Here is a 17,478-nt window from a genome sequence, read left to right as displayed (position 1 = left end):
GTCTCATTACATACAAAGGCTGCACAGAGATGAAACAATAGAGCCTTTCCTTTCTGCAGATCCTCAAAGAACACAATGTTGACTAACGCAAGGCTTTGAAGCAGAATTGATGGGGAAAACAAGGGAAGCCAGTGTGCTTAAAATCTGTGTTGTCTTTGTCCGGTCTCATTAAATACCAATACAGCAACAATGCCTCCGTATTTTCTGATGTGTGAGATGTTTTGAAGTGGATGTGAAAGCTTTCTCTCCAGTGGCTGAGGGCTCTCACAAGAGGAAAGGAGGTCTTGCACATGTCAGGCAAGCACTCTACCACTGAGCTACTCCCCAGCCCATTATTTCAAGAGGGTACATGGACCAATGTCCGGAGCTTTTGAGTGTTTTTGTTGTTTTGTTTTGTTTGTTCCTAACACCTTGGCTTAAAACCTTTCCAAAGCATTTGAGGTCAGCTCCCCCAGGAACAGAGGCATCTAAGTTTGGGGGAAACCTACACAGGATATATTGGGATGGCTAACTCGGATCGTACCAAGCGTCCTTTCCTGGAGATCAGAGAGACCTCCCTAAAAGTGGTGCTACAATTATAGCACATGCACATTGCTCTTCTGAAACCTTGACCAACAGATGCCTGTTTCAGATTTATTTAACTGTAGCCCCCATGCCCCCCGACACTTAAGTCATCCCTTCCAGAATGGAAAAGACAATGGCTCCTGACGATGGCTAAACCCTGTAGAAAGTCCCAGCAGAATTTCTTGATTAATCTTATTTCTTCTGAATATTAGTGGTCTTTGGGACCTCCCCCCCTCAAAAAAAAAAAGATGATTACTCTGTGCTCCCTCCAACTAAAATTCCTGATATCTCCATCATTTTGGTCATCTATTGCTGCACAATAAACCACACCAATTTGAATAACTTTTTTTTAAAAAAAATTACTGTTTATCACAGTTCTGTGGGATGATAGGGCACAGGTGGATAGTTCTGCTAAGGTCTCACTGGGGTCTCTCATGCAGTTGGAGTCAGAAAGTTACTGGGGTTGGAGTCTACTGGAGACTCAACTGGTATGTTGAAATGGCTCAGCCTCTCTCCTTTTCCATGTAAGTCTCAGGGCCTCTCCTTTCTATGTGGGGTCCCCAGAAAGGTAGTTGGATTTTTTTGGTTGGTGGCTCATGACTCCTAAAGAAAATGTTCCAAGACAGAAGGGGAAGCTGCCAGTCCTCATAAAGGATGGACCTGGAGTGGGCATGCATCACTTGCCACTTTTGCTGGGTTAATAGTCACAGGGCAGCCCACATTCTAGGGAAACAGGCTCTGCCTCCTGGTGCAGAGAGACAGTGGATTGGTGGCCATCTCTAATTCACCACATGTTTAGCGAGCATTACGTAGGAAAGAACAATGACCAAGCCATTCTCCAAATCCACTGTTGAGTAGCAAGTTGAGCACTTTGAGGACAAGAACAGCCTCCCACACAACCAGGCCAGGTGCTCGGCAGCCTCTCACTATTGGGCATCTCTGCCCTAACACCCAGAAGTGGGAAGATTGGAAACACCGGTGCCAAATTTTCTTTCTTAACTGCCTGCGTGTGTGAACGGAACAGTATTGTTTCCCAGACATTCTCTCACCAAGATATTCCAAAATAAGATTAAAGATGGAAACAGATGGTGGCACATGCCTGTAATCTCAGCTACTCAGGAAACTGAGGCAAAAGGATGGCAAACTTAGGGACAGCCTATCTCAAAATAAAATTTAAAAAAGGGCTGGGGCTATGGCACGAGCATACTTTATATACAGAGATATGAAAAATTGTGCCCTATATGTGTAATAAGAATTGTAATGCTTTCCACTGCTGCCGTGTATTTAAAAAAAAAAAAATTAAAGGGCTGAGGCTGTAACTCACCTGTAGAGTGCCCTTGGGTTCTATCCCAGAACCCCTGCTAAAAAAAAAGACTGCTACAGATGCTATCCCTGATAGATAAGAGAAAAAATCATGTAAGGCATTATAAACATTGATTATATATTTTGGCCTGAATGGCAAATGTTCAATTATCTGCATGTGGAAGGTTCAATTTGTAGACGACCCAGGCTTTTTTTTTCATATTTTTATTGGTGTGTTATAATTTTCAAAATAGTGGAATTCATTGTTACATGTTTGTACATGCATATAATATAACAAATATAACTTGGTCAATGTCCTTCCCCTGTACCTCTCCTCTCCTCCTTGGTTCCTTTCTTCTACCCTATGATCTCCCTTCAATTTTCATGAGATTTCTCCCCCTCCTTTTTTTTTTTCCTCTTTAACTCTCACATGTGAGAGAAAACATATGGCCCTTGACTTTTCTGAATCTGGCTTATTTTCCTTAACATAATGCTCTCCAGTTCCATCTATTTTCCTGCAAAGGACATAATTTCATTCTTCTTTATGGCTGAATAAAATTCCATTGTGTATGTATATACCACATTTTCTTTATCCATTCATCCATTGACAGTTACCTAGATTGGTTCCATAATTTGACTTTTATGAATTGTGACAGGCCAGTTTTGATAGCCATCTACCTCTCTCTGATTGCCAACCTCAAACTCAGTCATCACCCCCTCTTGTCAGATCTAGTGATTTCATAAATGCTCATAAAATGTCTTCTACCTTTGCTTAGGTACAATGCAATGTCCTTTCCACGTGCTACACATCATTGAGAGGGTGATGCTTAATTAGCTATTGCCCAAAGGGGCAGAAAGCATTTCTTAAGGGTCTGCTAGGACGTTCCCAGCATGAAAATGTCAGCCAGGATCCTGTTTAATCATTACAGCTTCATCCCTGTTATTGCAATGGGACTGTTTAGTGTTGGGAACTTGGCCTAGAAAATGGGATATGACCATTTTGAAACACAGGTATAAACAAAATTCACCAGACTAGGCACAATTTGGGGCAGGTGATTGGCTCTTGAGATCAAAGACAGTCAGGGAAGACAGGGATCAGGCCTTTAGCCAATATCAAATGAAGCAAAGGAAGTAAGATAGAAAGCCAATGAAGCAGGGTCAGAGGGAGCTTCAAGCTGAAGTAACAATAAAACAACTAACGATTGCTGAGTGCCCAGTAGGTGCTAGATACTGCTTAGCATTTTGGAACCCAGCTACCCTTATTCTAGTCTCTAAGGTTAATATTATTATTATTATCCTCATTTTGCAGATGAAGAAATGAGGACAAGAAATTTCCCAAAGTCTCACAACTAATATTCTAGCACATATTTTGTACTAAAAACCCACCTATTTGTTCCACCTTCAGGGTGAGACTTGGTGAATCCATGTTCATCACCATTAAAGCTTAAGGAACAGAGAGTCGTAAGTCTTAATATTCAAGATATTTAGAACTCTGCAATGTATAAGAAAGCAATAGGAAGGTCAAGTAAGGTGGCTGTTCCAGTGACTGTTGCCGCATAACAAATGACTCCAACACTCCACAGCTTAAAATAACTACTTATTTTTTGCTCATGATTTTGTGGCACGGGAATTTGAGAAAAGCCTGGCTGGGACATTTTTCACTTAGTATCTCTCCTGCAGTTAAGGTCAGTGTTAGCTGGGCTGCAGTCATTTGAAGGCTCAACGGAGCTGGACATTCAATATGGCGTGCTCCCACAGCTGACGGTTGATGCCCTGCCAAGACTGTCAAATAGAGTGCCAACACGTTATATTTTCCTCTAATTTGGTCTCAAGCGCTCTTTCACAAGAATGGTTATAAATTCTAGCTCACATCAATAGGACTCCAGGGGGACTGGTTGTAGATGTTCACAATGTGCCTGTCTCAGTCTGTTCCTGCTGCTTAACAAAATACCTTAGATTGGGCAATTTGTAAACAATAGAAATTTATGTCTCACGGTTCTGGAGGCTGGAAAGGAAGTCAAAGATTGAGGCACCAGCAGTTTTAGTGTCTGGTGAGGGCTCATCTCTGCCTCCATGATGGTTCCTTGTCACATCCTCCAGAATAGATGAACAGTGTGTCCTCACGTGGCAGAGGAGCAAAAAAAGGAATAAACTTTCTCCTTCCAGCCCTTTTAGAAGGGCATTAAACCCATTTATGAGGGCAGAGAGAGAGGAGTCCTTATGATTAAATCACCTTCTAAATGTCTCACCTAATACTAGTGCATAAGTTTCAACATGAATGTTTTTTAATTAATTTATTTATTTGTTCTAATTTGTTATTCATGACAGCATAATGCATTTTGACTCATAGTACACATATGGAGCACAATTTTTCACGTCTCTGGTTGTACACAAAGTAGAGTCATGGCATTCATGTCTTCATACATGTACCTAGGGTAATGACACCAATCTCATTCCACCATCTTTCCTATCCCCATGCCCCCTCCCTTCCCCTCCCCTTTGCTCTATTCAAAGTCCCTCCATTTCTCCCATGCTCCCCCACCACCACCCCCATTATGGATCAGCATCCACTTATCTGAGAAAACATTCAGCCTTTGATTTGGGGGGGATTGGCTTACTTAGCATGATATTCTCCAACTCCATCCATTTATCTCCAAATGTCATAATTTTATTATTTTTTAATGCTATATTCCCTTGTGTATATATACCACAGTTTCTTTTATCCATTCATCTATTGAAGGGCATCTAAGTTGGTTCCATGGTTTAGCTATTGTGAATTGTGCTGCTAAAAACATTGATGTGGCTGTGTCCCTGAAGTATGCTGTTTTTAAGTCCTTTGGGTATAGACCAAGGAGTGGGATAGCTGGGTCAAATGGTGGTTCCATGAGCACAAACACTCAACTCACAGTGCTCCACACATAGCCCCCCAAATTCTTGCCTATCTAACATAGTAAGACATTCATTCCATCCCAGTAGCTCCAAAACACTTAAACTGTCCTAGTACGAACCTAAAAGTTTAAAGCCCAGCCTCTCATCCAAGTCAGATGTGGGTAAAATCCCAGGGATAATTCATCAAGAGGCAAATTCCTCTCTGTTTTGAACCTGTGATCCAACAAGTTATGTGCTTTCACAACACAGTGGTGAGTCAGGCACAGGATGGACATTGCCTTCCTAAAGGGAGAAGTAAGAAAGAAAAACTCCTGGGTAACAGGTCCCAAGTATGTGCAAAATCCAAAGAAGCAGCCAATAAATCTTCAGGCTTGATAATGATCTTTCACCCCATGCCCTACCCCTTGGACACACTGGAAAGAGGGTTGGGGCCCCACAGCACCACATGACCCTGACCCCATGACTTTGCTGGGCACAGCCCACACAGCTGCTCCCATGGGTCAGGATCTTGCCTGTGGTTCTCCCAAGCTGGAATCACATGTATGGGTGGCTTTATGGCTCTGCAATCGTAGGGGGTAGTCACATGTCCACAGCTCTGCTAGTGGGAGTTCCCTACTATTGCCCCAAAACATGGTCAGTGATCTGCCTGAGTCCCCAGTGCTTTCTGAGGCATCCTTTGAAATCTAGGTGGAGGTGTCCCTGCCACCATAGCTCTGACACTCTGCCTACTACAAGAGTTGGCACTCATGGATACACCAAGGTTTATAGGCTGTGCCTTCTGAGGGGTGCCTGAGCCCACCTTGGTCTTCTTGGTTCACAGCAGTCATGGAGCATTGTGCCTGAATACATGGAGCAGAGTTTGTGCCTCCCTGGGCAGTGAGCCCTGAGGTACCTAGGCCCCCCTTGGGAGCCATTATGCCTTCAAAGTCCTGGAATTCTGGTCCCGTGATGGGTAGGGCAGCCAGAAGAGCTCAGAAACACCTTCAAGGTCATTCTCTCACCGTCTGGATGAATATCACTGATCTCCCTATCTAAGGTCGACTTGGCCATACTCTTCATGTTTTCTCCTGAATCCACTTTCTCAGTCTTTACAATCTGGCCAGATGGAGAAGTCCCTGATTCCCTTTGAATTATAAATTCCATCCTGAATTCATTTCCCTGACCTCACATTTTACTATAAGCAATCAGAAGTCATGTCACACCCTCAATACTTTGCTTAGTGATGTCTTCTGCAGAATATCCTAGTTCATTACTCTTAAGTTTCAACTTCCTTAAAGCACTAGGACAAGGACATAGTTCAGCCAAGTTCTTTGCCACTTTGTAACAAGGGCAGCCTTTCCTCCAGTTTCCAATACCTTATACCCATTTTCATCAGAGATCTCATCAGAATTGTCCTTACTGGGGCTGGGGATGTGGCTCAAGCGGTAGCGCACTTGCCTGGCATGCGTGTGGCCCGGGTTCGATCCTCAGCACCACATACAAACAATGATGTTGTGCCCACCGAAAACTAAATAAATAAATAAATATTTAAAAATTCTCTTTAAAAAAAAAAAAAGAATTGTCCTTACTGTCCATTTTTCTACCAATGATCTCTTCACAGCTACTTAGAGAGACTAAGAAGATTTGGGCTCTCTCCATAGTTCTTCTTTTTCATGCCCTCACCAGGATCACTGACACTACTCATGGAAATACAAGTTTTTGATAGCATCACTTCCAAACTCTTCCTGCCTTTATCTATCACATACTTCCAAAGCTGCTTCCACATTTCTAGATATTTGATATGGTAACAATCCACTTCTTTTGTGGGGCAGAGGGACAAGGATTGAACCCGGGGCACTCAACCACTGAGCCACATCCCCAGCCCTATTTTCTACTTTATTTAGAGACAGAGTCTCACTGAACTGCTTAGTGCCTCGCTTTTGCTGAGGCTGGCTTTGAACTCGTGATCCTCCTGCCTCAGCCTCCAGAGCCACTGGGATTACAGGTGTGTGCCACCATGCCTGGAAACACTTCACTTCTTGATATCAATTTCTGTCTCAGTTGATTCCTGCTGCTATAACAAAACACCTTAGATTGAGTAGTTTATAGAAAAAAAAAACATAAATTTATTTCTTATAATTCTAGAAGCTAAGAAATTCAAGATCAAGGTGCCATTAGATCTGGTGTCTGGCGAAGGCCCCTTTCCTTATAGATGATACTTCCTTGCTGCACCCTCACATGGTGAAAGAGATGGAAGTGCAAAAGAAATTAAGCTACTTCCTCTCATCTCTTTTGTAAGAGCACTAATCATACCCATGACACAGTCCCTCACGTCCTAATCACCAAAAGATTCTACCTCTTAATACTACTGCATTGCGGTTTAAGTTTCCACATGAATTTTGGAGGGACCCAAAGCGGTGCCTTTTGCAGGATACTTCTTTTATCCTAGTGAGGGGCCTAGTGCCTAAGCGTCCAACCTGTGATCAAGTGTCCCTCTCTCAGGAAACCTGTTCATACTAACAGATGCTCTGCCTTGTGTGAACGATGTCCAGTTTATTCCCATTGAGACAGTCACTCTCAGGGACAGCCCTAACTGAGAAAGAAGTTAGGGTCAGGTGTATTGGTCAGATGAGACCTAGAGGAGGTGATTCAAAAAGAAAACATGAAATAACCGATGCTGTTTATTACTCACAGGTTCAGAAAAAAGAGTGCAGCATGCCTCAGAGCGAGAGACAAGGGGCAGGGTGGGGACATGAACAGTCTACCAGCAAGTGGGATGTTAGAACAAGCAACGGGTCCATGAACCAAAGTCTTTGTGTGGGGTAGAACCTTCCTGGGAGAGTTCCTCAAGGGCACTCTAGTTTATGGGTGAAGAGCAGGAAAGCATGAGTGCCTAAGAGTCTCATGGTAACTACAGCATATCCACTCAGCCCACATAGGGTATGGCAAGCAGTGAGGCAAGTCGAATAGGTTGTGTCTAGTGGTCCCATAGGAAGGTGGGCACCAGGAGGCAGCTGCATAAAGCATATATCTGGATTAGCTGCACTAAGGAATTGGGAACAGTCGGGAACTGGAAACTGTGTCAAGGAGGACTAAGCCCTGCTTCTTATATGAAAAAGTTCAACCTGAAATAACATAAAATTATGTAAATTCACTATATTACCTGTGGGTTTCTTACATGGCCTCTGGTTTCCCCCAGAGTAAGTATCCAAAGGGAACAGGCAGAAGATTCCTGGACTTTTCTGACCTAGCCTCGGTGTTTCACTACATCTATTGACTGAAACAGTTACAGGCCCACCCAGACTGAAGAGGAGGCAGAGGAACCACATCTCCATGAGAAGTGTGACACTGTCGCATTGTAGAAGACAGACGGGATAGGAGATACTGTGCAGGCATCTTTGGAAAATGCAGTATGTTCCTTGAGCCTGCTTCTTGTAGACATTTAATTAAGTGGGGTGCAGGGAGTACAGATGGTAGCTCCACTGGGAGAGTGGAAGGAACCGAGCTCAGGACCAGGGTCCTAGAATGCTACACATCTCAACTCAACTACTGGCATGCTAAGTAAGACTATATGCTCATGGAGCCCTTGAAAGTTCCCTTAGGTCTCTAAACCTGTTAGAGCTTCCTGAGAGTTTGGACTGTTGTGGATTAGACTTTCTGAAAAGATTGAAATTGCTAGCAGGATACTAAGGGTTTATGAACAAGAATATAACCAAATACTGTTCATTTGTGAGCCACATTCATTATGACTGGCTGATCACGAGTCTGTCTCCCTTCTTTAAAGTGCAAGCGACAGGATCAAAGTGCAGCCATTGGTAGGCACACTTCTTGGTTTCTATGTTTAAATTGTCTGTTTTGGGAGGACCAAATCATACCTGGAATTCATCATGGAAAAACAAACAAAAGCATTAAAAAATAAGGATACATTACTAATGTAAGAATTAAAAAATAAATAAGGTCATCAAGAATTGTGTTTGGTATATTCCACCTCAAAAGATAATCAAATATTAAAATACTATCTAACTATCAAATTATTATTTTCATTCCTTAGTGCACTATTATTTTTTCTGAATCATATCTATCATCTGCAGTTCTATCAAAAATATTTTCTTTCTCAGACCAAAGTATCCATTCTAACTCAACCTTAGCCTTCCCCTTAACCTAATTAAGTATTCATGATTTTAATGAGGCTAAATTTATCTTGTTTTAATCCTAATTTTTTTTCTGGTCTCAAATTGACTCCATGATTCAATGTTTTCCCTTCACAGAGAAGAGATTTCTAGTGCTCAGAGTATTTTTCTCTTAAACAAATTCCAGTATCAGGACATGGAGTTTTGAAAACTAACTTCCAGTTAGAAAAAAAAAAATGTGTGTGGAGGGGGAGGATGCCTTCTTTTAGCTTATCTATGTTACAAAAATTTCTTCTCAACAATATTAACCAATTTCAACAAATATTTATGCTCTAATTTCAACACAACATTGTAAAAACCAAGACTACATTACTCTACTGTTGTGAATGACAGAATGATAAGAAATGTAATATACTGTTTAACACAATCTAAAAATTCCAATGAGTTGTCTCTAATCCCAAGAACAGGCTTTGCAAGGTAAATAATGGCCCCATTTCAAAGATGAGAAAAGCAAGACCCAGAGAAAAAGATGGTGTCACTTAGCCGAAGCCACATCAGTATCACAGTGTCTGATCCTTGAATGGAACTTGAACTATTGGCTGAAAGCTTATGCTCATCCCCAGCCTTAATTGGCTATTTTTGAACTCAGGTTCAGAACAAGGGTTGACAACTTTTAAAAATATTAGTCTTTACTTCTGCAAAGTTTGGGAGGTGAGTAGAAAGAGAGAGTACCCTGAGCATGGGTGGGAAGTGACCGGCTATACTCAGTGGCTCCCAGTCCAGAAATTATTTGTATAAACCAGAAGAAAACAAACCGAAATTCCTTTTAGAAATTCACATCCCAGTTCAAATTGTTTTGCAGGGCAAAGCTATAATGGCAGCACAGTCTTAGTATGCATGCAAAGAAAATGCCAACCATGGGAGGCACTTAATGGTACTTGCAGCTTATAAATATTGCATCCCACTATAGTTATTAAATGCACCAGCTGCTGGGCTAAGCACGCCCCATGCATTAGTTTTTTTAACTCCTACCTGTTCTCACCTCCAATTGTTAAAAAGGAAACGAACACAGAGAGATCAAGCAACTTGCCTAAATTTTTGCTTCCCGTATCCAAGTGGTTGGGAGTCCAACTCTAGTCCTGGGCTCCAAGTACCTACACTAGCAACCATTATTCTTGGTAGTCTCTGGAACCTGTCCAGTTTCCCAGAAAGCTGGATGCAGTGTGACTGCTGCAAAGATTGCATGACTCTGCAGACACAAATACGAGCATTTCAATTGTCCTTGGTGTTCTACGGTGATGTCTAAGGTCTAGCAGTCCGATGGAACTCAGCAGTGCTCATAGACATAATTCTAGCCTTGGAATGACTTGTGGGCAAGAAGACAGGCCCGTATTCAAGAGAAAGTGCAAGACTCCTGCTGAGAGAATTGAAGCCTTCAGCTTCCTGAAAAGCCACATTCTGTAGAGACAGGCATTAGGTCCCAGCCGGGAACACCTCGCTGGAAATCATTTGCCCTTTCCTAATGGCTTTTCTCCCTGAGCCGCGTTCCTCTTCTTATTTCCATGCCCGAGTATGCTCTCCTAATCCATTGCTGTCCGTGCCCTGTTAAATAATCATTACTTTTCCTCCCCAGGGCCAGTCGCATTTCAGGAGAAATGCCAGTTTGTACTTTAGAAATGTCAGGATTTCTACAGATCTCTTTTAGATCACTGCTTTGGTGAGCCATCCATCTCACAGTCACTAAGCCCCTTAGTCCTGACATTTATTCAGAAGTGTTATCCTTGGGCCCCAGGCTCTAATTGGCTTCACTCCTCTGAAGTGTGTCTGAGAAGAGCTGCCTCTCCACTGAGCAGTGCAGCCTGCCCTCACCCAGATGGAAAAGGCAAGGCTGGGGGCTTGGGACGGGTGCTCACTCCACCACCGGATATGGCAAGTCTCCTGGTGCCAGCCCCAAAGGAGGACACTGGCTTGAGCAGCTCTTGTGAGGATACATAGCAGGTATTAACCTTTGGTTCCTGTGTTGTTCTTTTTGCAGGAATTGACTACCTCCACCCAGACCTGGCCTCCAACTATGTGAGTACAACCTGACTTTGGTGGGGGAAATGTGTGCTTTTAAGTGTTCTGGTACCTCTGGTTATTAGGAACACATGGATGCGCATGCACAGGAGCTTGCACGAATGAACACATGCATGCACACACACAGGAACATGCACACATGCACTCAGACATGCATGCATGCATGCACACAGAAACACACATACTCTAACATGCATGCACACGTGTGCACACACACACACACACACACACACACACACACACACTAGAATAGCTCATCTTGTTAGAGCCACAGCTCAAGCCAAAGGCAAACAACAAGACGTGGGGACCGGCAGCAGGCAAACACAGTGGCTATGTGAGGAAAAAAGAAAGAAACCTGCAGTTTGACAGAACAGAATGCCAACAAAATAGGTACAGGGAGGGTGGCAGAAGAGAGAGAGTTGGCAAGGCTTGAATCAACTCTGGCTGACAACACTGGATTGAAGGTGGAAACGAGCCATCTGGTGCTTGCTGGACAGAAATGAAGGCAAAATGCCAAAAACTGCAGCAACTCACATTACAGCCACCACTTCATGGAAGCGAGAATGCTAATCTTTCTTTGATTCTTTGTATTGCTCATGATCACTTCACACCCATAATGTTCCCCACGGCATTGAGCATCCCGAGAACTGTTAACAGAGAACCACATGAATGGGCTTAAGAACGAGAAAGGATGGTTAAAAAGGAAAAGTGTTTGGGAGGTCAACATTCTGGGTCCTTTGCCCTAGAAGGTGTATGCATCTACATCGCAAATAAAAAAAAATGGGGCTTTTCATGTGTTTGGTGCTCTGGGCTTCAGGAACAGGGCAACAGTGTGTTTGTATTGGCTGCATGTCTTTATAAATCTGGAAGCATCCAAATTGAGCACAGCATCTTTTGTTGTTGTTGTCGTTGTTCTTTTTAGATATACATGACAGTAGAGTGTATTTTGATATATTATACATACATGGAGTATAACTTATTCTAATCAGGATACCATTCTTGTGGTTGTACATGATGTGGAGTTTCACTGGTCATGTATTCATATATGAACATAGAAAAGTAATGTCCGATTCATTCTACTCTCTTTCCTAATCCCATCCGCACTCTCTTCCCTTTATTTCCCTATGTCTAAACCAATGAACTTCTATTTCCCCCCAACACACACACACACCTTATTGTGTTTTCTTATCTGCATATTAGAAGGAACATTCAGCCTTTGGTTTTTTGAGATTGGCTTATTTCATTTAGCATGATAGTCTCCAGTTCCATCCATTTATTGACAAATTTCATAATTTCATTCTTCTTTATGGCTGAGTAATATTTCATTGTGTATATATACCACATTTTCTTTGGATGTTTATTTAATTAATGTATTTATACATGATGCTAAGAATATAACCCAGTGCCTCACACATGCCAGGCAAGCATTCTACCACTGAAGCACAACCCCAGCCCTATATAACATTTTCTTTATCCATTCATTCATCTTTTGAAGGGCACCTAGGTTGGTTCCATTGCTTAGCTATTATGAAATGACCTGCTATAAACATTGATGTGGCCACATGGCTATAGTATGCTGATTTTAAGTCCTTTGGGTGTAGACTGAGGAGTGTGATAGCTGGGTCAAATGGTGTTTGCATTCCAACTTTTCTGAGGACTCTCCATACTGCTTTCCACAGTGCTTGCACCAATTTGCAGTCCCACCAGCAATGTATGAGTGTGCCTTTTTCCCCACATCCTCACCAACATTTACTGTTATTTTTAATTCTTAATAATAGCATCTTTTTTAAAATTAAGTTAAACGTGAAATCAGTTGGCACAGTTCAGCCAATATGGTCCTGGAGAGGAATGGCAGAAGTTAAACCAAAACTATATTCTACTCCTTTAGAAAAGATGATAATAAGCCGGCTGTGAGTGGCAGAGTCTGCCCCAGTGGTCCTGTGGGTAGCACCTTCCCCCCCTCCACCTCCACATGGCTCCCTGCCCCACTGCTATAACACAAGGAGCATGGAGTACAGCTGATAGTCTGTTTGCTCACTTTCTTAAAGAAATTGCCTCAGTGCCATCCTTCTTTGCCTCCTCCTAATCTTGGCTGACCTTTCAATTCTTCCCTCCTTTCTCTGCATTCCCCACGACTGCAGGGCTCTAGAGATGTCTGAAGGAGGTTTGAGAAATGCGTATGTTTCACTTTTTCCAAGGCTCTGATATGCCATCTCACAGAGAGAGGGCAGGGATACTGACCTGCAGGGCCAGACAGTCCAGCCCGGGAGTGCTGCCCTTCGCTCTCAGAAACATTGGTATTTCCCAAGATTCTCTCCATCTCCAGGCTTCAGCATCTCCCAGACCAGCTATCTAAGGTTCCACTCGCTTTCCCAAACCAGCATTGCTCTGGAGGACCCAAGGCTGTGTGGCTAGCCATCAGGCTGAAAAGCTGATGGTGCATAACCTCCCTACTGCACATTCAGTCCAGTCCCATGAAGGCCAAGACCACTGTGACTGACCTCCACACCATCTCCTCTGCACCCCAGCCCAGGCATTTCTTGGCAGCCTGCTCCCAACTCCAGTTGAAAAAGGGATACTAATTTACGGGTCCTGATAAGCTATATGTGCTCTGGTAGTAGACAGTATGATTCATCTATCAAAACCCACATCAGAAATTGGGAAGGGAAACAAAATCTCAGAAACATACCTGGAGAACTCTATGGATTCTTGAGTGCTACCTCTTTTTTTTCCATTTCTTTTCTAAAAGCAATCTTTCTAGTTAAAAAACAATCATTCCTATATGTATATTTTAATGAAATTGGACTCATTGCATATATAGTGTTATCCCATCTATTTGATATGTCTTGAACATTCTTATACTATTAATATTTGTGAAAACATGATTTTTAGGGCTACATAATACTATCTCACGCCATAGTTACTTAAGCATTTTGATCCCCAATTATTGGACAACTAGGGAGTTTCCAATGGGCATCTCACTCTCTGAGGGAGCATGACAGAGGCATGGAAGAGGGACTCCATATTCTGTTAAGTAGAGCCAAAGAAACTAGAAAAGTTTATTCTGGGGGGAAAAAAACTTAAGAGACATGTTATATATGTTTTAAATATTTCAGATTCTCCTGTGGAATGAGGCATCCAACTTGTTCAGACATTTCTCCCAAGAAAAATGGCCACCAATGGGTGGTCAACTGCAAAAGGGAGATGTTGATTCAGTTAAAGCAAGAACTGTCTAGTGGTTAAGGTTAATAAGCAAATGGAAGGAATTCTCTGGAAATGTTCAACAGGAAGGTTGATGGGCATTGGCTGGGTTGTTGAAGAGATGTTGAAGATGTTGTTGAGGAGACAATGTCTATACCAACCTTAATCTACATGATATCCCATAATTGAATAGACAATGTGATTTCTGCATAAATATATGCATCTGGAAAATTTCCATCCGTAGCAGGTCTGAACTTTCAACATTCCTCAAACAGGAAGCGTGTCTAGGCAGCACACATGGCTGTGAACATTTCTGTCTCCTTGGTACCAGTGATAAAGCCGAATATCCAAATACCTCATTCTTAATTCCTCAGCAGAGAGACCAAACTGAGTGGCTTTCACCAGTCACGGTGTCTCTCGTGCCCCGTACAGAGTTGTGATTGAAGCAACTAACCACATTTATCTTCTTTATTTTTAATTAAAAATTTTACACTAACATTAACAGAACGAGAACAGCAGTGGAGCAAACCTGCCCAGGAGAGCAATGAAACCAGCAGATGATGATGGGCTCGAAAATTGTGTGAGCGAAGAATTCACAGGCGGCGTCACACCTTGTTAAGTGGCTTAATGGCTTGGATGTGATGAGCTAGCCTGGTGCCCTTCTAGGGAAAGGTACTTTGGGGAAGTCATTGTTTGGGTTTCCCCGGAAGCAGACCCTGAGATGAGGGTTTGAGTAGAAGTAGTTAATTTGGAAGAGATCCTAGGGAACAGAGGTAGAGAAGTGGGGAAAGAGAGAAAGGAAGATACTCCATAAACAACGCTTCATCAGACAAGTTATCACTGTGGGCAGCGAAAACTTAAACCCACCAGGGAAATCTGGGAGACAGTGTAGAGTATGTGTGCCAGAGTGATTCCATCTGGCATGGGATTGCTGGAGGAGCTCAGGGTTTTGCACACCAACTCCATCAGCCATTGGTTGAGGGCATAACACAGCACCTACTACTTCCTCTTGCAAAGGGGGACACAGCAACCTCTGCCCCAGAGGGATCACTTGGGCCATCTCTTAAAGGTGATAATAAGCAGAAATGTTTTCTGCTGGGAAAAAGGAAACGCCTTCTTGTTACTTCTTTTTGCAATAAGAAATGAAAATTCTACCCAAGGCTCTTCAGGAAAATTTCTTCATAATCAAACCAGGCACAATATTTCCCAAAGCAGAATTATTTTCAAATGCTTGTTACTCTGTATATTAAAAGAGAGGGATCAGTGTGCTGGTAGTTCAGTGTTCTTTCCATTAAACTGAGAATTAAAATACTTTGAAAACTGCAAATCAATATATGAATGTAAGTCGTTAGTGTTAATTTAATTCAACAAATCCACATTAAGCCTGTTGAGTGTTAGGAGAGGATAATAACCGCCACATGTATTATGACCCTATTGCTCTGTGATTGAATTTGATCTGAGGGATCCAGTCTCGCTGGTAAATGTTCACCATTCCAAATAATTAAAATTCTCCTTTTTCCACTCCAATAGTAATATGAAATGAATCTTGCCCAAGAGACTATTTTAGACCAAGTCAAAATCAGAGTCTCCTTTACCCATCTTCTCTATGCCAAGAGTACGTATAGTTTCTGTAGCTCAGTACATCACTATGTTGAGCCCGCCGTATGCAAGGCTTAGAGGAAGAGAGATCAATAAGACGTAGGCTGTGTTCCAGAGGACACTGCAGGTCAGTAAGGACACAAGTGTGTGAGACATGTCTTACAGGTGAGGGGAAGGCAGACAAGGAAGTTGTTCATCTCTTGAGTCGGTGGCTCCCTGTCCAGTGATGATTGCAGGCTTGTATTCAGGAAAACTGGTCCAAGCCGAGGGGTTCTGCCGAGTCTCTTGAAGAAGGCATTTCTTCAAGAACATGTGGAGTGGGGCTGAAAGGCAGCTTTCACAGCATGGGAGTGGTGAGGCAGAGCATATCCAGCTTTGTTTCAAAGCCCTGCTTTGCTATGGCTGGTGGATCTATAAAACCCAAGGAGAGTCTTCATTGTATTGGGGTTTTTCAGAGGGGAGGATGAAGAGATGGGAATTTGAAGGCAAGTAGAGTCAGCTCTCAGAATCCCTGGGTTTCTATTGAACATGTACAGACATTTTTTGTCATTATTAATAAATAATACAGTATAACAATTATATATGTAGTATTTACATTGTATTAGGTATTGTAAGTAATTTAGAGTTAAAGTACATGGGAGGATATGTCTAGGTTATATGCAACTACTATGCCATTTTATATAGGGACTTGAGCTTCTGTGGATTGGGGTATTTTGGAGAATTTAGGTGTTCTGGAAGCAATCCCACATGGATAGCTGGGGACAACTGTACCTCATTTGGGAGGAGATCCCAGGAAGCCCAAGAAAGGGAGAGGGAAGTGATAACAAAGAAGAGGGCAGACAAGGAAGTCTTGTTATCAAGCAGATTGCCACTGAGGGCCATCGGTGCTTAATTTCACTAAGAATTCTATAAGTTGTATAGACAGAGCCAGTCTGCCTCAGTTACCCACCAATTCCTGTCAATCACTGTTTGAAACTTCCACAGAGCAGACTTGAAGTGGGAGGAAAGAGAGATTAATTTCTGGCTCTTCTGGCCTAACCTATAATCAAGCAGAAGAGTGTGCAGCAGACAGAGAAAGTTCAAAGGGCTGCATTGGCTGATATTTGGAAATTGGCCATCAAGCAAGGGTGGGGTTCTGATAGTGTGACCGTGGAAACTGAGTCAAACCCAACAGTGACTTCCGAATCCTTACCTCCTAGTTGTGCAACTTTAGGCTCAAGAGATGAACAATTTCCTTGTCTGCCTCTTTGAATTTTCATTTTCTCATTTATAAAATGGGCAAAATAAAAGTCTGGTCAGGTTTGATGGTATTGGCAGTTATTTTGAGATAACGTATATCAGGCCTAGCATTTAATAGCTGCTCAATAAACATTGGTTTCCTTCTCTTAAGGGCTGAGATTATAACTCTGCAGAATTTCAGGTTATCTTCATGGAGAAGCAGCAGAAGCATCCCTCAAGAAACCAGTGCAATTGCTCAGTGTAAATCCTACTGAGCTCAGATTATCAAAAGAATTTTTTAAAGACAGATAAATCAAACTCAGTATAATATTGTGAGGATAGGAAAGTTAAGACCGGAGTGGAGGATAACAGGATAAATCTCAAAGGCCTTGGGAAATAGCATCTAAGCAACGAGAAGATAAAGGGAGAAAGAAGACCCATTGCTCATGGCCAGGGATATGATAAGGAAGGATGCCCCCAAAGAAACAGAAATTCCTAATCCATGTCTCCTTTTCTGTCA

At 42.4% G+C, this 17,478-nt stretch overlaps 1 protein-coding gene across 2 annotated transcripts in view; it reads left to right on the top strand.

Annotated features, from left to right (window-relative positions):
• Nucleotides 1-17,478, top strand: part of Pcsk2 (proprotein convertase subtilisin/kexin type 2) — a 270,904-nt gene that overhangs the window by 159,001 nt on the left and 94,425 nt on the right. For both annotated transcript variants that reach the window (XM_027920812.2, XM_027920805.2), the window contains one exon: nt 10,900-10,937. In XM_027920812.2, the coding sequence (XP_027776613.1) occupies nt 10,900-10,937 (38 nt within the window). The remainder of the gene's footprint in view (nt 1-10,899; nt 10,938-17,478) is intronic.

Source organism: Marmota flaviventris, chromosome 2 (genome assembly GCF_047511675.1).
Source record: "Marmota flaviventris isolate mMarFla1 chromosome 2, mMarFla1.hap1, whole genome shotgun sequence".
Taxonomy (NCBI): Eukaryota; Metazoa; Chordata; class Mammalia; order Rodentia; family Sciuridae; genus Marmota; species Marmota flaviventris.
The sequence above is the reverse complement of the archived record's forward strand: the minus strand, read 5'-3'. Positions and strand labels throughout refer to the sequence as shown.